This window comes from Embiotoca jacksoni, unplaced genomic scaffold, assembly GCF_022577435.1.
Source record: "Embiotoca jacksoni isolate LCO1_2020_lvr unplaced genomic scaffold, fEmbJac1.0.p SCAF_2, whole genome shotgun sequence".
NCBI classification, from domain to species: Eukaryota; Metazoa; Chordata; class Actinopteri; family Embiotocidae; genus Embiotoca; species Embiotoca jacksoni.
The window spans coordinates 10,457,908-10,485,280 of NW_027185340.1; the positions used below are offsets into that span (position 1 = coordinate 10,457,908).

At 47.8% G+C, this 27,373-nt stretch overlaps 1 protein-coding gene across 2 annotated transcripts in view; it reads left to right on the forward strand.

Annotated features, from left to right (window-relative positions):
- Nucleotides 1-27,373, forward strand: part of ttn.2 (titin, tandem duplicate 2) — a 185,012-nt gene that overhangs the window by 48,288 nt on the left and 109,351 nt on the right. For both annotated transcript variants that reach the window (XM_069154449.1, XM_069154450.1), the window contains 39 exons: nucleotides 411-689; nucleotides 779-1,057; nucleotides 1,150-1,428; nucleotides 1,511-1,798; nucleotides 1,884-2,162; nucleotides 2,437-2,718; nucleotides 5,466-5,744; nucleotides 5,855-6,136; nucleotides 6,241-6,519; nucleotides 6,771-7,058; nucleotides 8,693-8,971; nucleotides 9,444-9,725; nucleotides 10,073-10,351; nucleotides 11,036-11,323; nucleotides 12,161-12,448; nucleotides 13,262-13,552; nucleotides 13,744-14,031; nucleotides 14,349-14,459; nucleotides 14,535-14,820; nucleotides 14,898-15,081; nucleotides 15,235-15,318; nucleotides 16,049-16,316; nucleotides 16,438-16,698; nucleotides 17,059-17,268; nucleotides 17,373-17,450; nucleotides 17,541-17,567; nucleotides 18,211-18,267; nucleotides 18,355-18,390; nucleotides 19,752-19,817; nucleotides 19,950-20,021; nucleotides 20,225-20,287; nucleotides 20,495-20,560; nucleotides 20,740-20,913; nucleotides 20,998-21,225; nucleotides 21,325-21,423; nucleotides 21,823-22,338; nucleotides 22,918-22,983; nucleotides 23,132-24,217; nucleotides 24,402-24,464. In XM_069154449.1, the coding sequence (XP_069010550.1) occupies nucleotides 411-689; nucleotides 779-1,057; nucleotides 1,150-1,428; nucleotides 1,511-1,798; nucleotides 1,884-2,162; nucleotides 2,437-2,718; nucleotides 5,466-5,744; nucleotides 5,855-6,136; nucleotides 6,241-6,519; nucleotides 6,771-7,058; nucleotides 8,693-8,971; nucleotides 9,444-9,725; nucleotides 10,073-10,351; nucleotides 11,036-11,323; nucleotides 12,161-12,448; nucleotides 13,262-13,552; nucleotides 13,744-14,031; nucleotides 14,349-14,459; nucleotides 14,535-14,820; nucleotides 14,898-15,081; nucleotides 15,235-15,318; nucleotides 16,049-16,316; nucleotides 16,438-16,698; nucleotides 17,059-17,268; nucleotides 17,373-17,450; nucleotides 17,541-17,567; nucleotides 18,211-18,267; nucleotides 18,355-18,390; nucleotides 19,752-19,817; nucleotides 19,950-20,021; nucleotides 20,225-20,287; nucleotides 20,495-20,560; nucleotides 20,740-20,913; nucleotides 20,998-21,225; nucleotides 21,325-21,423; nucleotides 21,823-22,338; nucleotides 22,918-22,983; nucleotides 23,132-24,217; nucleotides 24,402-24,464 (8,910 nt within the window). The remainder of the gene's footprint in view (nucleotides 1-410; nucleotides 690-778; nucleotides 1,058-1,149; nucleotides 1,429-1,510; nucleotides 1,799-1,883; nucleotides 2,163-2,436; nucleotides 2,719-5,465; nucleotides 5,745-5,854; nucleotides 6,137-6,240; nucleotides 6,520-6,770; nucleotides 7,059-8,692; nucleotides 8,972-9,443; nucleotides 9,726-10,072; nucleotides 10,352-11,035; nucleotides 11,324-12,160; nucleotides 12,449-13,261; nucleotides 13,553-13,743; nucleotides 14,032-14,348; nucleotides 14,460-14,534; nucleotides 14,821-14,897; nucleotides 15,082-15,234; nucleotides 15,319-16,048; nucleotides 16,317-16,437; nucleotides 16,699-17,058; nucleotides 17,269-17,372; nucleotides 17,451-17,540; nucleotides 17,568-18,210; nucleotides 18,268-18,354; nucleotides 18,391-19,751; nucleotides 19,818-19,949; nucleotides 20,022-20,224; nucleotides 20,288-20,494; nucleotides 20,561-20,739; nucleotides 20,914-20,997; nucleotides 21,226-21,324; nucleotides 21,424-21,822; nucleotides 22,339-22,917; nucleotides 22,984-23,131; nucleotides 24,218-24,401; nucleotides 24,465-27,373) is intronic.

Below are 27,373 nucleotides of genomic sequence, written 5' to 3' on the forward strand. Positions count from 1 at the left end.
ACGTTGATGTTTGCTCTCTGCTGAAGTTTCAGGCTCGTTAAATGATCCTGGCCTCTGTTCACAGAGGCATGTGTTTCTCAGCTGCTGATGAACTCTGTAACACTCTGTCTGGGGTTGTACCTTCCTCCTGCTCCATGCACGACACAGTGCGGCCTCCGTAGTGATTGACCCGCCCTCGTAGAGGAAGCAGCAGAAGAAACCACTTTCTCCTGATCATCTGCCATTAAATAATTATACAGATTGTGTATTGTTTGGGTGCTGAAATGAAAACCACCACTTCAAAACCTGATCTGAAGCTGATGTCAGACCTGACCCTAGCTTCAGACGTTGGAGGAGGTTTACCTCGCCACACGTTAGAGGAGGTTTACCTCTCCAGACAGGAGTGTGACGGTTCTTTCTTGTCGTCTCAGAGCCGCCATCATTTGTCAGAGAGCTGGCTGCGGCTGATGTTGTGAAGGGCTCCAGTGCCTGTTTCCAGTGTCAGGTTGCCGGGACGGGTCCATTTGAGATAACGTGGCACAAAGAAGCAAAGGAAATCAAGCCCAGTGCCAAACATGTCTTCTCCCAGACAAACGGCAGCGTGGGTGTGGAGGTGCACCGGTGTGACGCTGTGGATGTGGGAGAGTATCAGTGTACCGTTGGGAACGAGGTGGGGAGCTGTAGTTGTAAGACTACGCTGAGCCTCAAAGGTTGGTCTCATTAAACTTATAGCTTTTTATCCTCTGAGGTGAGAACTGACCGTTGACTGACTGAACATGTGACTGGTTCCCTCTAATAGAACCACCAACGTTCACCCGGAGACTTGAGAACGTTGCCACCGTTTTGGGTCAAATGGCCGAGTTCCAGTGCGTTGTGGTCGGCTCTCCTACTCTCTCTGTTCAATGGCAGAAAGATGAGAGCTGGATTTTAGAGGATCCAAAGATAGAGAGAACATTTGAGAACAATGTGGCCACTCTCAGGATTCCTGCCTGTGAGGCGACGCACGGGGGGAAATACACCTGCCAGGTGGTGAACGAGGCCGGGCAGGAGAAGTGCTTTGCCGCCCTCACGGTGCAAGGTAACCTGAGCTTCACTGGTCCTGGCCATCGTCTGTTTATGCTCCTCTCGGTGAGACACTTTATGAACGTTTTACTTTGCTTTGCATCGTAGAGCCTCCTCAGATCACAGAGAAACCAGAGGTGATCCGGGTCACCATTGGAGATCCAGTCAGTCTGGACTGTAAGGTGATGGGATCACCTGAGCTCACGGTGAAATGGACGAGAGACGGCAGGGAGCTTCAGTCCATCCGCCAGCACAAGCTCATGTTTGAGAAGAACATGAGCAGCCTGAAGATTCAGGCGGCTCAAAAGGAAGACGAAGGAGAGTACGTCTTTGAGGTGGCCAACCACATCAGCAGCTGCACCTGCAGAGTCCGAGTGATCGTCCTAGGTTGGTGTGAAGAACACGTAGCTGTTACATCGTGACATGTGGACTCGGTCTAACCTCTCTCTCGTTGTTCTCCTGGTAACAGAACAAGTAATTGCCCCAAGCTTCATCAAACCACTGCTAGATGTGCAGGAGGTTTTGGGCTCCTTTGTTCAGATGTGTTGTAAGATATCTGGTTCCCTGCCCATCTCTGTGGAGTGGCACAAAGACGGGGCCAAGATCTCCAGCGGAGTCAAACACAAACTCATTCAGCACGACAACTCTGTGTCTGTCGAGATCGAACAGCTCGAGAGATCCGACGCAGGATCCTTCTCTTGCAAACTGAGCAATGCAGCAGGGAGCTGTGAGTGCAGCGGATCCCTCGGGGTCAAAGGTTAGACGATGCTCCTCAACTCCGTTGGTCATACTGTATCTGTCGAAGGTGAGTAGCTCTTTAACCCGGTTGGTCTTGTGTTCAGAACCTCCCAGCTTCATGACTCTGCCTGAGTCCCAGGCGGCTCTGCCCAATACCACAGTGCGCTTCAAAGGCTCCTTCGAGGGGACGCCTCCCTTCACGGTCAAATGGTTCCAGGATGACACAGAGCTCATGACCGGGCCCACGTGTTTCACCAGGCTGGACGGGCTGTCGTGTTTCTTAGAGCTCTCCTCCGTGGCCGTCGCTCACAGTGGAGTTTACTCTTGTCAAGTCAGCAACGACGCCGGCTCTGCACGCTGCAGTGCCGACCTGACGGTCAAAGGTTGGCCTTTTTAAGTGGACTGTTGTGTGGCTGATTTCGTCTCATCTGCATCACTGCCTAAAACTCATGATTCTGTCACATTTTCTGCTCTGCAGCTTCTCCTCAGGAACCGTTTGAGTTCTTAGTGTTGCATCGTTTCCACAGTCTCTAACGCTTCACTGTCCGCTCATGTCCTAAGTGTGCCTCATCCGCTCACCTCCTGCTGGTCTAAATGTCATTGTAAGTGTCCCTACTGGCTGCCAGCTGCTAACATGTCTGTGTTTTGGCTTTCCAGAACCACCTGAATTTGTGCTGAAACTCCCTGCCTCTAAGTTTGTGAAGCAGGGAGAGTCACTCCGCCTGGAGTGTAAAGTCAGTGGGACAGCCCCCCTGAGAACGACCTGGTACAAACAGGACACCAAGGTCTTGGACGGGGGCAACTACAGGACATCATTGGTTGACTCTGTGGCGGTGCTGGAGCTGCTCTCCGCCAGCTTTGATGATGACGGAGTTTACACCTGTGAAGCTCAGAATGATGCTGGCAGTGTCAGCTGCAGCACCACACTTACCGTTAAAGGTCAGCTGACTTCCTGAACGATTCTCTGATGCTCTGCTGAGCTTTCTGTCTCTGATTTGTTCCACTGCTTAAAGCTGCTCTCCGTAACAGTTTGGAGTTCGATTCATATCCATCCGGTGAGGTGGAGCGTCGTTCTGGTTACAGACTGTTTCCTGTAAAACCAGAGCAGCACACCGTCACGACGTGTCACATTGTACTTCCATCATTCCTCGTTCCAAAACATCCAACAGGTCGGCCCTTTGCGCTTCAGTCAATGTCTACTTCACCAGCTCTTCGTAGTTTCAAGTTTACTTCTACGACTCCGTGATGTCACTGTAGTTCCACCACAACCTACTGCTGTATCTGGAAATCCAGTCACCAGTCTGGGTGTAATTCTGATCCTTCCCCAATAACTGCATATTATCTCTACTTATTCCTGACAACTGCTCCATCTGAGCTTCAGTTTATCTGTAGTTACAATAAATTCCACAAAATATAACTTTCACACATTTCACAAAGAATTCTAAGAAGATTCTTAACAACAATCGTAGTTCCAACAGATTCATAACAACAACCGTAGTTCCAACAGTTTCTTAAAAACGACTGTAGTTCCAACAGATTCTTAAAAATGACCGTAGTTCCAACAGATTCTTAACAACGACTGTAGTTCCAACAGATTCTTAACAACGACCGTAGTTCCAACAGATCCTTAACAACAACCGTAGTTCCAACAGATTCTTAAAAACGACTGTAGTTCCAACAGATTCTTAACAACGACCGTAGTTCCAACAGATTCATAACAACAACCGTAGTTCCAACAGATTCATAACAACAACCGTAGTTCCAACAGATTATTTACAAAAAACTTAATTCCAACAGATTCATAACAACAACTGTAGTTCCAACAGATTCTTAACAACGACCGTAGTTCCAACAGATTATTTATAATGACCGTAGTTCCAACAGATTCTTAACAAATACTGCAGTTCCAACAGATTATTTATAACGACCGTACTTCCAACAGATTCTTAACAACAACCGTAGTTCCAACAGATTCTTAAAAACGACTGTAGTTCCAACAGATTCATAACAACAACCGTAGTTCCAACAGATTATTTACAACAACCGTAGTTCAAACAGATTCATAACAACGACCGTAGATCCAACAGATTATTTACAACAACCGTAGTTCCAACAGATTCATAACAACAACCTTAGTTCCAACAGATTATTTACAACGACCGTAGTTCCAACAGATTCTTAACAAAAACCGTAGTTCAAACAGATTCTTAAAAACGACTGTAGTTCCAACAGATTATTTACAACAATCGTAGTTCCAACAGATTCATAACAACGACTGTAGTTCAAACAGATTATTTACAACAAACGTAGTTCCAACAGATTCATAACAGCAACCGTAGTTCCAACAGATTATTTACAACAATCGTCATTCCAACAGATTCATAACAACAACCGTAGTTCCAACAGATTATTTACAACGACCGTAGTTCCAACAGATTCTTAACAAATACTGCAGTTCCAACAGATCCTTAACAACAACCGTAGTTCCAACAGATTCTTAACAACAACCGTAGTTCCAACAGATTCTTAAAAACGACCGTAGTTCCAACAGATTCTTAACAATGACCGTAGTTCCAACAGATTCATAACAACAACTGTAGTTCCAACAGATTCTTAACAACAACCGTAGTTCCAACAGATTATTTACAAAAAACTTAATTCCAACAGATTCATAACAACAACTGTAGTTCCAACAGATTCTTAACAACGACTGTAGTTCCAACAGATTATTTATAACGACCGTAGTTCCAACAGATTCTTAACAACAACCGTAGTTCCAACAGATTCATAACAACAACCGTAGTTCCAACAGATTATTTACAAAAAACTTAATTCCAACAGATTCATAACAACAACCGTAGTTCCAACAGATTCTTAACAACAACCGTAGTTCCAACAGATTATTTATAATGACCGTAGTTCCAACAGATTCTTAACAACGACCGTAGTTCCAACAGATTATTTATAATGACCGTAGTTCCAACAGATTCTTAACACCATCGTAGGTAGTTTGTTGTAGTTTGTGGTAGCTTGTTGTAGTTTGTCGCAGTTTGTTGTTTGTTGTAGTTTCTTTGTGGTTTGTCATAATTTCTCATAGTTTGTAGTTTGAGGTAGTTTGTTGTGGTTTGTCATAGTATGTCATAGTTTGTTGCAGTTTGTAGTTTGTGGTAGTTTGTTGTAGTTGTTTGTAGTTTGTCATAGTTTGTCATCGTTTGTAGTTTGTGGTAGTTTGTGGCAGTTTGTTGTAGCTTGTTGTAGCTTGTCATAGTTTGTAGTTTGTCCCAGTTCATTGTAGTTTGTGGTAGCTTGTTGAACTTGTTCATTTATTTAGGCAACAAAGCAGCCTCGCCTGTCGTTTCACTCACTGACTTTTAGTTTTTCAGTAGCTCAATCTTAACTGTAGTTCCAACTAATTCCCACATCTGAAGTTCCTTCAACGTCAATCAATTATTAAACACTCAGAGGACTCGACTGTCCGGATTATAATCAGTTCTCCGCTAAACTTCCATTAACATGACATAAATACGACTCCGTCGTTGCCGCGGTTTCCCATTTAGGCTTCTTAAACTCGTCACCGATTCCAGCTGCGGTCTTTGTCCTGCTGTTACGGCTCTCAGCTTTAAGATTTAGCTGTGGATTATTTTTCTCGTTCATGCCTCTGTAACAGTTTCCCGATCTTTTTGTAGACCCTCCATGTTTTGTGAAAGTGCCTCAGCCCGTTGAAGGGCTGAAGGGTAAGGACGTGAGTTTGTACTGCGAGATGAGCGGTACTGCTCCGTTCCAGATCACCTGGTTCAAAGACAGGAAACCTCTCATGGAGAGCAGGAAGTTTAAGATGGTGAGCGAGGGCAGCTCGGCCACGCTGCATGTCATTGGGATAGAGGCCTCGGACGCCGGCGAGTACGAGTGCAAAGTGTCAAACAGTGTAGGAAGCGACACCTGCCAGACGTCAGTTAAACTCAGAGGTCAGTAGAAACTGCGATGGTGTCAAATACAAATTAAAAGTATCAGATGTTGCGATGCCTCTGTCACCCTGCTGACTTTCCCTTCTGCGATGTGTTTGTCCTCTCTTCAGAGCCGCCGTCGTTTGTGAAGAAACTGTCAAACATGACGGTGGTAGTGGGGGAGGAGGTGACCCTTGTGGCCTCTGTTAAAGGCTCTGAACCCATTACTGTGTCCTGGGTTCAAGACAAGGATCACATTCTCAGGGACGGTGACAACAGGAAAATCACCTTTGAGAACAACCAGGTCGCACTTAAAGTGTTTAAGGCTGATGCAACCGCAGCAGGCAAATACACCTGCCACCTCCGAAACGATGCTGGGAGTGTGGAGTGTTTCGCTAACTTGACTGTTCTAGGTTTGTAATCATATAATTCTCTCTTTCTCTGGCAGTTTGTTTTTCCTCTGCCCTCCCCTACAGGTCTGATTAAACGCTCTGTCTGCTCCCTCCTTTCCTTCCAGAGCCGGCTAAGATCGTGGATAAACCCGACACTCTGAGTGTCACGGCAGGCGACATCGCCGCCCTGGAGGTCAAAGTCTGCGGCAGCCCAGAGCTCGTCCCCAAGTGGTTCAAAGACGGCGTGGAGCTCGCCTCCGGGAGAAAGTACAAGATCTCCTTCTCCCGCATGATCTCCAGCCTGAACGTGCTCTCTGCTGAGAAGAAAGACTCCGGAGAATACACGTTCCAGGTGGTGAACGAAGTCGGGAAGGACCTGAGTAAAATCAACCTGACTGTTTTAGGTGTGTTGTCCTCCCGCTCTGAGCGACTACAAATCTGTTGTTTTAAACTACTTTCATTTATATTTATTTATTATATTTACTTCATCTACAAAATCTTCGTTAAAACTCAACAGAAAAGAATAAAAGGTTACGTTTTGTTTAAATGCAGCAGATGAAGTCCTCCGTACTTCTCACTCTTTGGCTGACAACTGACAACTTGACTGGAGTTTTTGTGCTGACGCAACGCTAACGGCCCGTTTCCCCCCGAACAGATAAGACCATCCCTCCGACCTTCTCCAGGAAGTTGAGGGACTGCAACACGGTCATTGGAGAAGCTTTAGAGATGGAGTGCAAAGTGTCGGGCTCGCCGCCGTTCACCATCTCGTGGTACCACGACGGGAACGAGATCCAGAGCGGGCCCAATCACGAGCTCTCATTCAGTGACAACAGCTGTACGGTCCGAGTGCCGACACTGAAGCTGTCCGACTCCGGAGTGTACAAATGTAAAGCTGTCAACAAGGCAGGATCCAGCGAAACCTCAGCCTCGCTGGGGGTCAAAGGTCAGAGCTGCAGACAAATACTGCTGTCAGTCACATGAATCAGTCTAAACTGGAAAAACATTTCCTTTCATAAAACAATCATTGATGTTTTAAAATTGTCAGTTTATACTTTGATTGTTTTAAACTGCGGTGGTCCGTTAGCACACGATAAACTATTATTATTATTTCTTTAATGAGCAAATAAATTCATTTTTAACTTCATTTTAATGCTGATTAAATAAAAGAATTAGTCGATTCTGTCACAGCCTCCAAACACAAATTCAACACGAGGTGTGATCAATAAGTTCAGTGTTCCTGAATGCAGCACAGCGCTGCACACGGAGGATCAATAAGTTCAGAGAGTTCCTGAACACAGTACAGTGATCAACAACCTTCATGAGTAAGTATTCAGAGTTTTTGATCAACCTCATCACTGAGTTCTACATGTTAAACGTGACCGGTGGTACGTGAACATCTGTGATGTCACTACAGACCTGAAACTGGAGCATAGAAACATCCGATTTTGGGTCAAACTGTGTAAACGGTTAACAGAGACCCTTGAAATGTTCAGAAAGTCTACGGCGATTAAGCAATGAGCCGGGCGATGTGTTCTGATGACATCACATTTCAAGAGGGGCGGAGCTTCACTGTCCAAGACCGACGAAGTCAGACTGAGACCGAGTCAGACTGAGTTCTACTGAGACCTTCTGCACGTTGAAGATTTTCAGTTCCCCAAAATCTGATGGAAGGGACGAGACAGAAAACCGATACTGGACGGCTATGATCTCAATGATTCTGTGCTGGAAATCACTGCATGGGCTCAGGAACACTCGGCTGGAAGCAGACATGTCGGATGTTTCTCTGCTCCAGTTTCAGGTCCATGATGACATCACAGATGTTCATGTAGCAGCGGTCATGTTAACGTGGTGAACTCAGGCTGATGTTGATCAATGTATCTGAATACTTCCTCATCCTCTGTGTGCGGCACCGTGCTGTATTCAGGAACTCTCTGAATTTAATGATCTGATCTAATACGAGTCAGTGGATGTAAAAAAAGGTGCAGAAACAGCCTAAAACCAATAAAACATCAGGATTTGTTAATGACTGACCGAGCAGCCAATCAACACCTGCCACAGCGATGATGTTGCTGTCAAACTGTTAGCTTCTCTGTTTCACTCTTTTAAGACATATTTTAGTAAATTACTTTTCTTCCTGTTTACATCTCGTAGTACGGTAGCCTCGTTGGACATATTGATCCATGTCCAGCAGATGGCGACACCATGACATCATGAAACAGAAAAGCAGAATATGACCAAGAGAATATTTTATTGTGAAGAAGAGGCGTCAGGTTTCATGTTCATTTGAAATGTTTAGATTTGACTTTCCGTTGCTGAGCTGTTGGTCAGAGCCTGAAGTTGTTGAGAGAGTTAAAGTTCGAGCTGCTGCAGAGTTCACGTCTCCAACCAGGACGTGTCCAGACCAAAGCTGTGATCAGAACAGGAAGTGATGGGTGAATCCTGAGAGGATGTTTTAGTGTCTGTGAGCTGGTGGACCTCGGCCGGACGCTCCTGGGTCGCTTTCAGTCACTTTATCGTGTTTCTAGCTTTTCATGTCACCAGTTAAACATTCATGTTGGACCTGTTGGTTTCCTCCAGAACCTCCTTCGTTCGTGGTGCCCCTGCAGCCGGTGGAGGCCATGCCGGGCTCCAGGGTGACTTTCTCAGCCATGGTGAAAGGCAGCGCCCCCCTCAGGCTGAAGTGGTTCAGAGGGACGAAGGAGATCGAGGCTGGACGCGGTTGCGATTTCTCCCTGAAGGACAACCAGGTGATTCTGGAACTACACAACGTGGACAGAAGTGACGGCGGAGAGTACACCTGTCAGATCATCAACGACGCAGGAAAGGAGAGCTGCCCGGTGAACCTCACAGTCAAAGGTCAGTCTGACAGGAAGCTCATTCCAAACATAGAAGGTCAACATAAATAAAGGTCAAATTAAAAAAATCAAAACAATCAAATAATGAGCATCTATTTTTCTTAAAGTAAAAATATTTTGCTTTAAGAAAAATATCAGTATGATTATCAGTTTAAACTGATTAAACATGTTTTAGAGGAACATGTTTCAGAGGAACATGTTTCAGAGGAACACTTGGAGCTCTGCAACTCTGATAAATATGTAAATGTTGAACACACTCAAACACTGAAATCAAATCAACCCTCAGCAGCAGATCTGACAGCTGATCCATCTTCATTCTTCTGAAACATGTTCCCCTGAAACGAGCTGCTGGTTTACCTGAACGCTGATTCACTGAACAACACTGGTGGTAGTCTGTGTGTTCTCTGTGTGTCCTCTGCGTGTCCTTTATGTGTCCTCTGCGTGTCCTCTGACATCCTCCTTTTGTCCCTCAGAGCCTGCAGCCTTCTCCAAGAAGCTGAAGGACGTGTCGGTGGAGAAGGGTAAGCCGCTGACGCTGGAGTGCACGTACACGGGAACCCCGAAGATCACAGTTGGCTGGTTCAAAGACGGACAGCAGATCTTCGCCTCCTACAAACACAACATCACCACCACAGAGAGCTCCTGCATCCTGGAGTGTCTCAGCACGGACGACAAGGAGGCGGGCGGCAGGTACCGCTGCCAGGTGTCCAACGACGCCGGGCAGGACACATGTGAGGCTGCCGTGTCCATCCTCGGTGAGTGGCACTGCACTGACTTACCTGAACTCACCTGGACACACCTGAATACACCTGAACACACCTGAATACACCTGAACGCACCTGAATGCACCTGAACACACCTGAACACACCTGAACGCAGTTGAACACACTTAAACGGTCCTGAACACACCTAAACATACCTGAACTCACCTGAACACACCTGAACTCACCTGAATGTACCTGAACACACCTGTACTCACCTGAACAATCCTGAACACACATACAGTAAACACACCTGAATTCACCTGAATACACGTTGTTGTGGGTGTAGTTCCTGCTCCGACCTGCTGGTGTCCTCACACCGCTGCTTTCTGCCCCCTCAGAGCCGCCGTACTTCGTGGAGTCCTTGGAGCCCATGGAGGTGACGGCGAGCGACGCCGTATGTCTGAAGTGTCAGGTGGCGGGAACACCTGAGATCAAGGTGTCCTGGTTCAAGGCTGATGGAAAGGTGCGCTCCAGCCCCACCTGCAGGCTGGAGTACACGAAGGGTGTGGCCTGTCTGAAGCTCAGCAAGGCCACCAAGGCCGACATCGGAGAATACACCTGCAAGGCGGAGAACAGAATCGGCTCCGCCTCCTCCACCTGCAGACTCAACGTGCTCGGTAACACTCACACCTCCTCCTGACATCATAAATACAAAGTTTATTTGAAGACATGAGTCTGAAGCATCTTTAAATACAAATCTTTTAACGTTTCATTTATTTATTTATTTATAGACCAGAGAGCACAAAGAATTTCACAATAAAAGACAAAAGTGAGATGAGAAACAGTCCCAGAGATGCGTACAAAATAAGAGTTCATAAAAAGAAGCACTGACAAACATGAAAGTATCTCTTTCAGTTTTAAAATGTTTATAACAAATATTAATTGTAACATAACTTTATTTACACTCTTACACATCACCTTTTTTGCATGAAAACAGTCACGGATTTATTTAACATTTTATTTGTGTGTATTCATGCAGAAATATATATTTTTCAACTGTAAACTCTTCTATCAAAATTTTTTTAATGATTATCTCCGAAGATTTCTTTGTATTTTGGCTCGTGGTTCTGATGCTGATTGATTGACTCCAGATAAGAATAAGAACCTGAAGACTCCATCATTAACATTCCTCAGTAAATATCCATCATAAATAACGTGTAGCAGCAGCAGTCTGAACTGATGAGTTCAGTCAGATGAAGACATTATTTCTTTATTCTCCTTCAAACAGAATATAAACTGTGGTGCAGTAAAAGTATAAAGTCCTCAGCTCCGCCCCTCACCGTCACTTCTCTGTCCTCCAGAGGCCAAAACGCCGCCATCCTTCCCCAAGAAGATCACCAGCCTGCAGCAGACTGAAGGTCTGCCGGTCCGCTTCGAGTGCCGCGTTGCTGGGTCGTCACCCATCGACGTGTCGTGGCTGAAAGATGGCGAGCCTCTGCGGCCAGGAGACGAGTTCTCCATGCTGTACGACGACAACACGGCCGTGCTTCAGATCGGCCGCGGAGAGATGAGGCACTCTGGGGAGTTCACCTGCGTGGCCACCAACAGCGTAGGCTCCGCCTCCTGCAGAGCCAAGCTCAGTCTGCAAGGTGGGTGGAGCTTCAACAGTCCAATGTCACACTCAGAGTTTCTCAGCCTTCTTCTGGTGACCCGTTTATCTTCTGGTGATACCGGGCTCATCCTCTGTAGGTCTGTCTGTGGTACAGGGCTCATTCTCTGTAGGTCTGTCTGTGGTACCAGGCTCATCCTCTGTAGGTCTGTCTGTGGTACCGGGCTCATCCTCTGTAGGTCTGTCTGTGGTACCGGGCTCCACCGGTCCATCAACTGCTGCAGCACTTCATCTTCCCAAACAGCACGCAGCTCCTTCTCTTTGAGGCTCCGCCCCCTCCAGGAGCCCACTGCTCTAACTCTATGACCTCACCACGACCTCCATCTTCAGACGTGACCTCACCATGACCTCCATCTTCAGACGTGGCCTCACCACGACTTCTATACTCAGACGTGACATCACCACGACCTCCATCTTCAGATGTGACCTCACCACGACCTTTATCTTTAGACGTGACCTCACCACGACTGCTATCTTCAGACGTGATCTCACCACGACCTTTATCTTTAGACGTGACCTCACCACGACTGCTATCTTCAGATGTGGCCTCACCACGACCTTTATCTTCAGACGTGACCTCACCACGACTGCTATCTTCAGACGTGACCTCACCACAACCTTTATTTTCAGATGTGCCCTGTTCCAGCTGACCGGGTCCCAAACCAGAGGTTGAGAAACACTGAGATGTTTAGTTCCATTCAGCCTCAAACGCTGTTAGAAATGTTGAAAGTTTGTTGTTGTCTTATCTTCCTCTTCCTCTTCCTCCTCTTCCTCTTCCTCTTTCTCCTCTTCATCTTCCTCCTCCTCCGCCCTGCAGAGCCCAGGTACCCCCCCCTCTTTGACAGGAAGTTGTCACCGCAGGAGGTGACGGTGGGCGACAGCATTGAGCTGGAGTGTCACCTGACTGGCTCCGCCCCCATTAAAGTCACATGGTCTAAAGACCATAAAGACATTCGGTCTGGTGGAAACTATAAGATGAGGTGTGAGGAGAACACGCCGCACCTCAGCATCCTGAAGGCAGACCGAGGCGACACGGGCCAGTACTTTTGCCACGCCTCCAACGACGTGGGCAAGGACACCTGTTCCTCTGACATCACTGTCAAAGGTATCTGAACCGGGCCGCACTCGCACCATCTAAACCGGGCCGCACTCACACCATCTGAGCCGGGCCGCAATCGCACCATCTGAACCGGGCCGCACTCACACCAGCTGAACCGGGCCGCACTCGCACCATCTAAACCAGGCCGCACTAACACCGCCTGAAACGGGCTGCACTCACACCAGCTGAACCGTGCCGCACTAACACCGCCTGAACCGGGTCGCACTCACACAGTCTGAACCAAGCCGCGCTTACATCGTCTGAACCGGGCCACACTCACACCATTTCAACTGGGTCGTATTCATGCCATCTTAACTGGGCCGCACCGTCATAACCGCACCGCACCGTCATAACCAGGCCGCATTCACACCATCTGAACCGGACTGCACCGTCTGAACTGGGCTGCATTTTCTGAACCGGGCTGCAGCATCTGAACCAGGCCGCACTCACACAGTCTGAACCGAGCCGCACTTACATCGTCTGAACCGGGCCGCACTTACACCATTTCAACTGGGTCGTATTCATGCCATCTTAACTGGGCCGCACCGTCATAACCGCACCGCACCATCATAACCAGGCCGCATTCACACCATCTGAACCGGGCCACACTCACACCATCTGAACCGGGCCGCACTCACACCATCTGAACCGGGCTGCAGCATCTGAACCGGGCCGCATCAACACCATCTGAACCGGGCTGCACCGTCTGAACTGGGCTGCACTCACACGATCTTGACCCCCTCTTCCAAACCCCCTCTGAGGGCATGTCTTTGTGTGAGGAAGCCCTGCCCCCTCTCTTCACTCTTCTTCTTGTTTCAGAGCGTAAGAACCCTCCGGTCTTCACCAAGAAGCCGTCGGAGTGCATCGAGGACTCGGAGGGCCGACTGGTGAAGATGGAGGGTCGCTTGTCGGGTTCGCAGCCCGTCACCGTCAGCTGGTTCAAGGAGGACCGGGAGCTCCACAGCTCAGACAAGTATGACATCAGCTTCAAGAGTAACGTGGCCGTGCTGTGCATCCGCAGCAGTGAGGTGAGCGACAGCGGCAGGTACTCCTGCCACGCCTCCAACGAAGCGGGAAGAGCCTCATGTGACATCACTGTGGGCATCTCAGGTGGGTCTGATGTACGAACGTCTGCAGAGAGTCAGACGAGCTGCAGCTCAGCGTCCATGTTTGTTCTTACTCAGTGTAACATCTGGGAACATCTGCCTGCTGTCAGCTGCCTGCTGTCAGCTGCCGCATGTACGGCATCGCCTCGCACTGACGCCACAGTTTGCTGAGTCACCGTCTGATCTGTCCTGCAGAGGCCAAGAAGCCACCGGTCTTCGACGTACCGCTCAAACCACTGACTGTGGATGAGGGCGACAGGATGAGTCTCAGGTGTCATGTGGTCGGGACTCCTCCTCTGAAGATCCAGTGGCTGAAGGACAGGAAGGAGCTGATGTCCACCGGCAGCACCAGGATCAGCTTTTCTGACGGGACGGCCTGTCTGGAGGTCAGCCCGGCCTCCCGGCACGACGCCGCCGATTACCTCTGCAAGGCCACCAATGAGGCCGGCAGCGAGTTCAGCAAGGCCAAGGTCACAGTGAAAGGTGAACGTGCAGGCGTGTTCTGCAACAAGAAACGATCCCTCAGTCTTTAGATGACCAGGATGCTGCAGTCACACCTGGTGTTCAGGTGTATCAGCTGACTGGATGACATCACAGTTCAATTGTTTGTCAGGATGTCCCAGCAGTCCCAGCTCCTGCTGAGTTGTCATTTGTGTATTAGTCATGTTGTTGTTGTTTGAGTCATGTTTTTGTTTATCTGTCATGTTGTTTTTTGTTGTTTGTGTATGAGTAACGTTGTTGTTTGTTTATGAGCCATGTTGTTGTTGTTGTTTATCTGCCATGTTGCTGTTGTGTTGCAGAGAAACCAGGAGCAGCTCCGCCTCCTGCTGAAGCTCCAGCAGCCGCTCCGACCAAAAAACTGGACAACCTGTTCTTCATCGAGGAGCCCAGGACCGCACACGCCACCGAGAGTGAGACCCGAAACATAAACACAACATACAACATGCTACACACTGCTGTCTAACTGTGAACCTGTCGCTCCACAGAGGGAACCGCCACCTTCATCGCCAAGGTGGGCGGCGACCCCATCCCCAGCGTTAAGTGGATGAAGGGGAAATGGAGGCAGATCACGCACGGCGGCCGCATCTCCATGGAGCAGAAGGGCCAGGAGGCCAAACTGGAGATCAGAGAGGTGACCAAGTCGGACTCGGGTCAGTACAGGTGTGTCGCCTCCAACAAGCACGGAGAGATCGAGTGCAGCACCGACATGCACGTGGATGAGAAGAAGGAGGCGACGCAGCTGGAGGGAGACCTCCGAGCCAAACTGAAGAAGTGAGTTCATTCACACTGAACCAGTCACAGGAAGATCCTTCTACTTCTGTGTTTACAGTCTTTTGTCTTGTCCTCAGGACACCTTCGAAGCAGAAGAGTCCACAGGAGGAGAAAGACATCGACATTGTGGAGCTGCTGAGGAACGTGGACCCCAAAGAATACGAGAAATACGCCCGCATGTACGGCATCACCGACTACCGCGGCCTGCTGCAGGCCATCGAGCAGCTCAAGAAGGAGAAGGCAGAAGAAAGTGGAAGACCGGTGAGGCTCTGCCGACCCAATGTCTGTGTATGTGGATGTCTGAAGTGCTGAGTCATGTCTGTGATTGCCTGAAGTGCTGAGTCATCTGTGATTGTCTGAAGTGCTGAGTCATCTGTAATTGTCTGAAGTGCTGAGTCATGTGTGTGTTGACAGGAAGTGGAACGTGGAGACAGAGAGTCGGATGAGGACATGGCCCGGCTGGTGGCCGACCTGCAGAAGAGGATGGAGCGGACGGAGGTGAGGAGGCGTATGCTGCCATCACAGTATTGATCAGTTATTGGTGAAAACATCTTCAGCCAATCAGAGTCCTGGAGTCCCAGCAGGTTAAACCTTGTGCTTCCTGTTCCTGAGTCCAGTGGTGTTCACATGTTAACATCAGTTTTACACATTTAAAGTGTGGATGACCTCTGTATGCCCTCTGTATGACCTCATCCTTTGATGACCCTGCAGGTCTCAGCAGGTAAAACATACAGACATGCCCTCTGAGCCTGGTTCTGGTTCTGTCAGAGGATTCTCCCTTAAAGAGGAGTTTTCCCACCTAGCTGATTTGGGAGTTGTTGAATTGTTGGTTTCTCTGTAGGAAGCTGTAAAGTTCTGCTGGAAGGACTTTAATGTGTTTTATAAATAAAACTGCATTGAATTAATGTGAGGATGAGCTGATGAGCTCTCCTCAGGAACCTCCTGGTAATAACACAGAGGTCAGGATGAGGTACCAGTTCTCCTCAGGAACCTCCAGGTAATAACACAGAGGTCAGGATGAGGTACCGGTTCTCCTCAGGAACCTCCAGGTAATAACACAGAGGTCAGGATGAGTTGCCGGTTCTTCTCAGGAACCTCCTGGTAATGACATACTACAGAGTTAGTTTCCAGAACCGCTCTGAGACACCATCTTCTGATTCTGATGGAATTCATTTGTTTGTGGACCGTACAACTGATTAAAGGAAATTGTGGGTGTTTCCTCTCACAGCCTGTCACCGTGGTGACGGACATCTCCAACCAGTCCGTGTTCACCACCAACATGGCGGTGTTTGAGTGCGAGATCAAGATCAACTACCCCGAGATCACGCTGTCCTGGTACAAGGGCACGCAGAAGCTGGACACCAGCGACAAGTACGACATCAGCATAAGTGGCGACCGCCACTTGCTGAAAATCAAGAGGTGCCAGGCGTCCGACCAGGGCAACTACCGCGTGGTCTGCGGGCCGCACATCTCCAGCGCCAAGCTCACCGTCACAGGTCAGTACCGACAGCCTGCACCTGTTCACCGTTACAGACGGGCCACACCTGTTGCTTCCTGTCCAACAGTCCTGCTAACACACACCTGAAACCCTCTGAACTAGTCTGTGTTGTGTTTCAGACGTGGAGGTGGAGAAGCATCTGCAGGACACTTCGGGTAAGGAAGGCCAGCCCTGCAGTCTGTGTTGTCAGTTGTCCGTCCCGAATGTAGCGGCTCAGTGGTTCAGAAATGGCCAGCAGGTCGAGATGAAAGGCAGGTTCACGTCCGAGGTGACACACAAGGTTCAGAAGCTTCTGATCAGAGACCTGAAGCCTGAAGACCAGGGCCGATACTCCTGCAGGTACCAGCACCTGGAGTCCTCGGCTGACCTGTGGGTGGAAGGTTGGTACCTGGAACCTCCTGCTGGATGAAGGATGAACTAACCTCTTCGACTCCGACACTAACGTTGGACATTTCACCCTCTTTTTTTTATCTTTCTTCTCTGATGTGTCTTTCTGTTTAACATTCTTCACCATCATCTCAGAAAAATGTCCGCCATCATCTCTTTGTCTTTTTACATCCGTCTCGCCTCAAATCTCTCACCCCCACTCCCTCAACCACCAGTCGTCATAACCGTCCTCTGGTCGTCATATCTAACCATGTGGATGTTGTGTCGATGGAAAACTCCCATTCAGCTGTTGTCATACATTCCAAGTTGTGATGCCGAACACGTTTACCCATTCACGTCTTTATCTGTTCTAGCTGAACAAATTCATTTCACCAAACGCATCCACAACATCGAAGTCAACGAGCGCCAGTCGGCCACCTTTGAGTGCGAGGTGTCCTTCGACAACGCGATCGTTTCGTGGTACAAAGACACCTGGGAACTGAAAGAGAGCCCTAAGTACAACTTCAGAAGCGAGGGCCGAAGACATTTCATGGTCATCCGAAATGTGACCATTGAAGATGAAGGTGTGTAGAGCCCCAGAGGCCCGCCACAAAGCTCTCCAAGTTTTTTTTTCTCCTTGTTTTCCATGAGTTGAGTGATTAAAGTCTTGGTCACTTATTCCATGTAGGCGTGTACTCAGTGGTTGTGAGGTTGGAGCCCAGAGGAGAGGCTAAAAGCACAGCTGAGCTTTATTTGTCTGGCAAAGGTACAGTTCCTAGTGCGGCCACACCTTCTGCTTCTGTTCAACTTCAGTCTGGTGGTGAGTTTAACGCTTTGTTCACTCTCCTTTTCACAGAAATTCAATTAGCATCAGTGCCTTTCGGTGAGTATTTAATTTCCAACATCCTCATTTCAATCAGTCAGGAACATTTTCAGATATCCTCTTGTTCACCTTAACCACAGTCAGATAGGGTTCAAAGGTCAAACTATGAGCATCATCACATTTACGTTATTCAGCTACTGCGGACGGATGTTCAGCTGTTAACCAACATTATTCTACCTGTTAACCAACATTATTATTTGTGTTCAGCTTCATTGATTTCATAAACCACACAGATGTTGTCTCGGTCCAGGTGTTTATTCGTTGTCTTGGTCCAGGTGTTTATTCGTTGTCTTGTTTATTCATTGTCTCGGTCCAGGTGTTTATTTGTTGTAGCTGGTAGCTCAGTGGTACCAGCGCTGATGTAAACGTTACAGAGTATAAAGTGAGAACCGTTTATAAGTGAACACACTAGACTGACTTTACATAATGCTAGCTGTTTGTAGCGACCTGATGTTAGGTTTTTGGGCGCTGACGAGCAGGAAGGTTTCTAAAATGTCTGTTTCATTATATATACAATATATTTATATTATAGAACCTGAGGTATTGATGTGTTGTTGTAGTTGTGTTCTCCATAGATGATAGTAAGAGATAAACAGCTATAGTTTGGTAGTTGGTGTGAATGAAGCATGTCCGTGTCCTGTAGATTTCCCAGAATCCTCGGTTCAGAGGCCCGACATCTCTTCATCACTGAACATTCAAGGTAATCCATCATCAATGTTTTACACCAAAACAAAGCCGAATTTAAAATGAGGTTTAATGGAAGCAACATGTTCTGTGTCTTTTAAAGAGTTTCATCATTATGAAGAAGAGGTTGAACACACAGGTACTTCCTGTTTGTTTTGGGCTCCATGACAACAACACCTTAAACAAACTAACAGCTTTTCTTTACATTTGATTGAGTTTGTTTTCCATCACATCACTGACAGTGAAACTAACAATCTCATCAAATCCAAGAGAAACATCGTCTTTGTTCTTCATAACCAAACCAAACAGAATCTGCTGAGTCGTTGTATCACAAAGAAGAGGAAGTGGAGGTACATGTTGTATTCTTCATCTTCATCATCATCATCAAACTCTCTGAGCAGATGTGGGACAAACACGAAGTCACAGCGATGTTTACGTTTCTAATCCAACGAGAAGCTGAAACTGATGTTTATTATATCATAAAATATTATTATAACAAACAGCTGCTCATGATGAAGGTCTTTATATTATTATTATTATATTATCAGGTTCAATTCAGACATGTTGGCCTCCAACGTCCACCACAGTGTCCTCAGTTTGTCCCATCGTGGTTCGATTGTCTCCAACGTCTTCTTCTTTTTTCACTCTTCAACTTTCTTTCGATATTCATCTTCATCTTCATCTTCATCACTCACTAACTTCAGTGTGTCGATGGAGAGTCGACAACAGCTGAGTGACGTCTGCTGAGAAACAGGTGGACAAAGTCTCCTTCCTCTGTTCAAACGAGACGTCACATAAAGAGAATCAGTGGTGCAGAACCAACAGAGAAAACTCCAATGGACCTTGAAGGCATCATGTGACCTGTAGTCGGTGTTCCTGTAAACAACCAGCTGGTTTTGAACAGCACTTCCTGTTTCCACCAGCAGATGTCGCTCAGCTTCAGAACAGAAATCAGACTCTTTGTTTCATTGACTTGCCAACATGAAGTCTCCAACAGTTGGGGCCCATGATTCCTCTGACCCCTGACCCCTCTGACCCCTGACTCCTCAGGCCCCTGACTCCTGACCCCTGACTGCTGACTCCTGATTCCTATGACCCCTGAATCCTGTGACCCCTGACTCCTGTGACCCCTGACTCCTGAGGCCCCTGATTCCTCTGACCCCTTTAACCCCTGAACCCTCACTCCTGACTCCTGACCCCCCCTGACCCCTGACTCCTGATTCCTATGACCCCTGACTCCTCTGTCCCCTGACCCCTTTTACCCCTGAACCCTGACCCCTCTAATCCCTGACTCCTGATTCCTCTGACCCCTGACTCCTCTGACCCCTGACTCCTGATTCCTCGATTTAAAGCCGACATTCAGACTTTGTGAGATGACATCATGGGTTTTGGTCTGTGACTCACAAACTGTTCATGTTTGTTTGTTTGTTTGTTTGTGTGTGTGTGTGTGTTTTTTTTTGTTTGTTTGTTTGTTGTGTCCTGCTGTGTCGTGGCCTTCAGTCAAGTATCAGAGCTGGACAGAGGAGACGGTAACACAGCAGGTGTCCTCGACCAACCAGATGTCAGGTATCCGTGGCGACCGCTGTGTGTTTAAGTGGAAGAAAACATTCTGAATGATCCATCTTCTCTAGAACCAACAGATGTTTATGGTTCTGCAGCAGGAACACGGAGAATCATGTTTTCTGTTCTGTGTTTCAGCTGCCAGAGTTCCTGTTGAGGAGAAAGTGGAGACCAAGAAAGTTGAACAGAGACAAGAAGTCCCGACCAAAGGTGAGCTCACCTGTCATTCTGCTGACTCACCTGTCGTCCTCTGCTACTGAACCGGTCGTATTCCTCTCTTCTCCTCTTCTGCTGCTTTTCTGAGCTGCGTGTTTCTGATTTGTCTTCTTCTGCGTGTTTCTGAGTCTTCTTCTCTGAGCTGCGTGTCCACAGCATTTCTCATCATAGTAACACACACTTGGTATCTTTTAAAGTTCCCGAAGTGGAAAAGAAACCTGAAGAGAAGCCGCCAGCCGTGAAGGAGCCGTCTCCTAAAGGTACTGATGAATGTCTTCTGTCTCTGTGTCTGTCTTCTGTCTCCTCGTGTCTCTGTGTCTGTCTCTTGTGTCTGTGTCTGTTTTCTGTCTCTTGTGTCTCTGTGTCTGTCTTTTGTCTCCTCGTGTCTCTGTGTCTGTCTTCTGTCTCTGTGTCTCTTGTCTTGTGGGTGTTCTTTAGTTTAACGTGTGTTTGAATGTTTTTCCAAGAAGCGGAGGAGGTGAAGCCACCGGCTGCAGTGCTGCCCACTGAGAGACCTGGACCACCAAAGAAAGGTTTGTACTTCCTGTTTGAGGGAGCGCATCGCCTCACCTCTTCCTGTCTGTCTGTCTGTCTGTCTCATTCTTCATCAGCGTCTGTCCTCTGCTGAGTCTTCTCACTCTTTCAAGCTCGTCTTCCTCGCTGTAGCTGCTAGCCCTCAATGCTAACGTTAGCTCATGTCTGTTACCTAAAGATGAACCAGCAGAGCCCAAAAAAGTGGCGCCTGAACCCAAACCTGCAGCAGAACCGGAACCAAAGCCCAAAGCTGCAGCAGCTTCCAGGGAAGAACCTGAAGCTAAACCCGCAGCGAAGCCTGAGCCCGAGGCGAAGCCGGCACCGGCAAAGAAGGCGGTGGCGCCGTCCAAAGGTACTTCCCGTTTGTATCTTTGTGTTTGTGTTTGTGAGCTTCAGGCAGGAAGCGGATCTTTCACTGTCTGATTGTTGCTTTAAGTCCCCCAAGAGACCAAAATCCAGCCAGAACCAGAGGCTATGAAACCAAAACCAGAACCACAAAAACCAAAAGCAGGAGTCCGTAAACCCGAGTCGCTTGGAACGAAGCCAGAACCCGTGACGGTTCCCAAGCCAGAACCTGCGGTGAAGACAGCTGAAGTGAGCGCACCAGAACCAAAAGCAGAACCTCTGAAGTCTAAACCAGCACCACAGGAGGCTGAGAAGAAAGGTACCAGCAGAGATGTAGTTCTGGTTTCATTGTTTTTATCTGCTGACTCAGCGGGTCGTTCTGTTTACATTATAATAACACCGACGTGTTCTGTTAAAGAACCAGAGGTACCAACACAGAAGGAGGTGATCGCACCTCCTCCTGCACCTCCAAAGCTGCAGAGAGAAGCAGAGAAGAAGAAGCCAGAGGAAGTCAAAGGTACCTGCAGCTGTTAGTCATCCCACTATAACCTCTGACCTCATCCTCACCTCTTTGGTTCTGTGCTGTGGTTCTGTGGTTCTGTTCTGTGGTTCTCTAACGTCTCACCTCGTCTGTGTTGGTCTTCTTGCACTCGACAGAGTGTTTGTTCTGTCTCAGAGTGACTAAATGTTCTTTAAAGTTTTAGTGGAGGCTCTGAGAACAGCAGGTTCTGTTCGGTTCTGTTCTGAGTGGACGTTCCTCCAGTAACCCGCCTGTTCTAAGCACTAATCTCTAACAGGTCCTCCTCTTACTGCATCCACAACATCCTTCTGTGTACAACGTTCCTCACTCGTGCGTCAGCACGTCGTTCTGTTGTTGACAGTCTTGTACGTGTTCTTGTGTCAAACCCTCTTAAAGCTGTGAAGGAGGCAGAGCCGGAAAAAGTTCCTGAGAAGGTGTTTGAGGAGGCTGAACGAGTTCCTGAGAGACGACCTGCTGTCCAAGCTGAGGTGAAGGAGAAGACCTCTGGGAGGGATGAAGGTCCAGCATTGCAGAAAACAGGGCAGGAAGTTCCAAAGAAGGTTCCTGAAAAGGTTCCTGAGAAACAGAAGGTTCCTGAAAAGATTCCTGAGAAACAGAAGGTTCCTGAGAAACAAAAGGTTCCTGAAAAGGTTCCTGAGAAACAAAAGGTTCCTGAAAAGGTTCCTGAGAAACAGAAGGTTCCTAAAAAGGTTCCTGACAAATCAAAGGTTCCTGAAAAGGTTTCTGAGAAACAGAAGGTTCCTGAAAAGGTTCCTGAGAAGCAGAAAGTTCCTCCTCCTGAAGAGGAGAGGAGCGCTGAGACAAAGCTGTCTGAGGAGACACAGAGCAAGATAGTCTCTGTCCAGAAAACACCTGAGAGGATACCTGAAGCCAGAGCTCCGCCCCCTGCAGGTACAGCCGAGGCGGACCACTCTTTGTGTCTTCATCTGCATGTGAGCAACAGTGGTTCAGTGAATCTACAGCATGTGGTGCAGCCTGCAGCACGTCCTCTCAAAAAAAAAATTATCTTTTATTTTGAAATGTTCCACAGTGATGATAAAGACTTCAGTTGAGTCAGATAAAGTCAGGTGTTCACACATGAAGACGAGCGAGCGTCAGCCATCACTGCTGTACAAACTTCCTGTTTCTAGTCACTGTGAAACACACTGAAGTTAGTCAATCATCATATAACATCATATATTATTATAATATATGATTTATAATAAATAATAGAGAAGCGCTGTATTTCTGTAGAGTAAAATGCATCCAGCTGGTTATCAGTGTTTTCTGTGTCGCTGATCCGATTTAACGTCCAGAACAGTTTCATGTTTTTGAGTGACCAGTCGGAGGAACGTCTCGGTCCAGTGGACACAAACTGAACTGCTGCTGCTCCTCTTTCATGACATCCGACCTGTTGTGTGTTCTTGTGTGTTAACTGTCTGATCTTTCTTCTTTGAAACGACCTCCTCCACGCACACCTTTCTTTAAAAGAAAAAGAGACGGAGCAGATGGAGAAGACTCGTCCCTCAGGGAGACGAACGTCTCCTCCTGAAACAGGTACGGGTCACCTGAGAGGGCGGAGAGCTTGAACACGCGTGTCTTCCTCTGCATGTTGTCTCCTCTAACATGTCTCTGTGTTCTGTCCTCACCTCTTGGCGCCGCTTCATGACGCCTCTTCTTCTGCTCCTCTTAAAACGTCCGGCAGCGACGAGTCTCGTGAAGATTGAGCGAAGGGGTGGAGCTCGGAAGATTCAGGAAGTTTATTACGTGACGGAAGAGGCGTGTCCCACAGAGGAGGCGTGGCAACACGGTGATGTGGTGGAAGAACACGCCACGAAGTCGTACGAAGACGAGCCGCCTCCTCTGAGACGGATGGCGGTGTCCTCACCGCAGACAGACGTCCTCACAGATCAGATATCTGTCTCCGACTCTTCACAGCTGGAGGTCGCAGCGCCTGGGCAGGGTTTTATCAGGACAGGAAGACACCTGAGGACAGGAGATGCTCCTGAAGGAGACACCAGGGACACGGTCCAACACAGAGGACACAGGGACACAGGAAGCAGAGAGACACCTGAGGACAGGGTTTCAGTCAGAGACTCAGAGTCCCATAAAGACACCAGATCTCTTACAGAGGACAGAAAACTAACAGATAGGTCAGAGTTCAGAGAGGTCACTTATACAGAGTCACATGATCACCATGTTCAGGTGTTATCAGGTATTCAGGATGAACACAGACGAACCGAGGTGACAGAGATCCAACCAGAAGTTAGAGAAGTTAGAGAAACCATCATGATCCAAGCTGTAGAGAAAATGAAGGACGAGGGACGGAAACAGGAAGTTCAGATCAAACCCACGGACTCCTCTGGAAAAGAGAAGAAACAGGAAGTTCAGATCAAACCCACGGACTCTTCTAGAAAAGAGAAGAAACAGGAAGTTCAGATCAAACTCACGGACTCCTCTAGAAAAGAGAAGAAACAGGAAGTTCAGATCAAACCCACGGACTCCTCTAGAAAAGAGAAGAAACAGGAAGTTCAGATCAAACCCACGGACTCCTCTAGAAAAGAGAAGAAACAGGAAGTTTTTTCTGAAGTTAAACATGAACCTGAGGCCGTGCCGACCTCCGCTGTGAGACCCAAAGAGTCGGTCACAGATATGGAGTCTGTGGAGTCGAAGAGGACAGAGGCAGATGTCCGTCCTCAGAGAAGAGAAAAGACAGAGGAACATTTAATACAGAAGGAAGCATCTGTCCTCTCCAAACCAGAAAAGAATAAAAGGGGTCCAGCATCCAGAGGTACCGACAGAAAACATATCTCTCCATGTCCGGCTCTTTGTTTGTCGTCAGGACTTATAACTTCACATGTCTTCACATCTTTGTGTCTTCTGTTCCTGTGTTTTTAGAGTCTTTTTTGTCTCTTGGTGGTTCTGAGTCTTTCTTCTCTTAAATATTTCATATCATTACTGATTGTTCCTTAAAGAAACCGAAGGCGAGTTGGAAGAGATTCCCGCCAGCATTCCCGCTGCTCCGTCTCCACAGAGAGGTACAGCTCGTCTTCTTCTCACCTCTTCTGTCTTTTCTGTTTAACACTAGATCTTTCTGTCCTTGTGTCTAACCTCTTGGCACCGCTTCATGGTGCTTTCTCTTCACTACTTTTACATTTTTCCAACCTGAAGCGACGGGCAGGCTCTCAGAGGATGAGAGAAGAGCCTCGTCTGCAGAGGAGGTCGGGCAGAGAGGAGAAGCTGACGTGTACCACAGAGACGACGAAGATGTTTTAAAATGTAAAGGGTCAGAAAAAAGTGGTGGTTTATCTGTTACTGACGGTTTAAAGACACCAGTCGCCCCCAAAAGTGAAGGAAAGGTCATCAGAACAGGAAGTGAAGCTGAAAAAGTTCAGGATAAACTGACTGAACAAAAATCTGGAGAAGAGAGGTTTTCTGACCAAAACACAGATTCTGGCATGGTGACCCTCAAATTCTTAAAAAAAAAGCAGAAGAAAGTTTCTCGGGAAAGAAAAACAGAACGTCCAGAAACTTTAGACTCTTTAGATTTACTTTCAAAACTCCCGAAAACACAAGAGGCAACGAGACACGAAGCATCGGTCGCTCACATCAAGTGTGAAGACTCATTGGGAGCAGGAGGTCAACGAGGTGTAGAAAACACAGAGGTCGGTAATGAGGAGATAAAGTCACCAGCAGGTAGCGCTCAGACCTCCTTAAAACACAAAAAACAAACTGAGAAAGTTGACGATGCTGCAGGTCAGTCAGAGGTCAGGGTCAGAGACGAGTTCACTACAACTACTGTGACTGACGAGACAGGTGAGCGGCCAGTGGAGAGCAGATCTGAGCTGACAGTTGGGTTTAGAGAACGAGATGTTCAGAAACAAGTCCAAACTCTGACAGGCATCCAGCAGACGGCAGATAAAATAGAAGACATCAGATCAGTGACAAGGAGAGTGTCGGTTCCTCCTGAGACCGATGGAGCTTTAAGAGACAAGAAAACTGTTCCATTCACAGGAAGGAAGTTGTCTGTGTCTCCTGTGATGGACGTCCTGTCTGAAAGCTGTCGGATCGTCTGTGAAGGTGCTTTAAAACCAGACGCTCTGCAGACCTACATCACTCCTGACCAGCTAGAGGACGTCCGCTCTCTAAAAACACAGGAGACAGTCCGGGACATGAGACACGTCACATGGGAACAACTGGACCGAGGACGTGTTAGAGACGAACTAGCTGAGAGACAGAGCGGACCTGAAGAGAGACATGGACTCTCTGTGGAGCAAGAAAGTCCAGACCAAGCCAGTCCGGAGACTCCAGACATCCAGTCTGAGACGCCTGAAAGACTCCCAGAGAAAGGACAGAGGAAGGACAAAGGTCCAAATATGAAAAGTAAACGAAAACATCTAACTATAGATTTGAAATCAGAAACTCCTCAAAGATTTATTCTCAGTGACGACAGAGGGACAGACGCTGCTTCTACAGGTACAAATATTCCATTAAAACAAGTCACCGGTCAGTTAACGACCTACAAAAGTTCATTTAATGAAGATGAAATCCAAACAAAGACAGAAACGGAAGTAGAAGATACACCAACAGAGACGTTGGTCAGAGATAAGCCACCAACCCACCAGGAAGCTGAGCAAGGCCGCTCCACTGGGCACCGTGTTCAGGCTCAAACCGACTCCGTTAAAGATGTTTATCTCCCAGTTTCTCCAACTGGAGTCTCCAAGCAGCGACAAACAGAAACAAAGGCTCAAAGGACTCCAGCAGTGATCACAGAGGAACAGGAAGTGAGGTCAGATACCGCACACAGGTTGGTTCCCTCTGAGAATCGAGTTATAGAAGCATCACAGTATATTTATTTACAAAAATCTACAGAAGATAAAAAGCAGACCGTTGATCAAACCGAAAACATTCAAGTACTTAAAGACTTAAATGTTGAAACATGTGGCGATAAAACTGTCAAAGTTACTTCAGGTGAGAGAAATATAACTAGAGCAAAAGAATGCTGCTGGACTGGACCGTCTGTTGGAGACACTGAGACAGACGGCCTGACACATGACAGTTATGTCTCCGATGGTATCGTCACAGTTAGAGCTGACTCAGCTGCAGTGAGTCCAGTCGAGGCACCGAACATGGAGCTGCAACACCCTGAAATCAAAGAGTCCCAGAGAGACAGAGACAGAACCACAGCTCAGGAGGAAGGTACAAGTAGGTCAGATGAAGATGAAGAGCAGGAAGAGGAAGAAGAAGAGCAGTCAGTTACAGCCACCAACAGAAGGGAGGAAGTTTATCAATTACCTGCTGATGTAGTGACGTGTCAGCAGCCTTCAGTAACAGATAAACTCAGTTCAGACAGGGTTCAGAGAGAAACCTACGTCCCTCAAAGAGACACCTCCGTCCTTCAGAGAGACACCTCTGTCCCTCAGAGAGAACCCTCAGTCCCTCAGAGAGAACCCTCAGTCCCTCAGAGAGAGACCACGAAGACCTCCGTCCCTCAGAGAGACACCTCTGTCACTCAGAGAGACACCTCCATCCCTCTGAGGTACAGCAGCAGCAGACAGTCACAGGTGGAGCTCCTCCCACCTCTTCTTCCTCACAACAGTGAACCCAGAGAGGAGGAAGGAGCTCCAGGGACTCAACCCATCAGACAAACCAGGACCTCCAGAGGTACTGAGGGGACACCAGTCTGTCCCTCCTCATCTTCATCGTACACCTCCTCGTCTTCATCGTGCACCTCCTCGTCTTCATTGTGCACCTCGTCTTCATCCTCCTGGGGATCAGACCCCTCCCACTGGTTGATGATGTCATGTGATGTCACCCATCCTGTCTTTGCTCACTGATCGTCCTGTCGCCTCAGACAGACTCCGTGTTTAAACCTCCGCATCTTCATGTTGTTTCACTTCCTGTGTGTCAGAGAAGCTTCTGTCCAAACATGAGTGTGTTATCTATG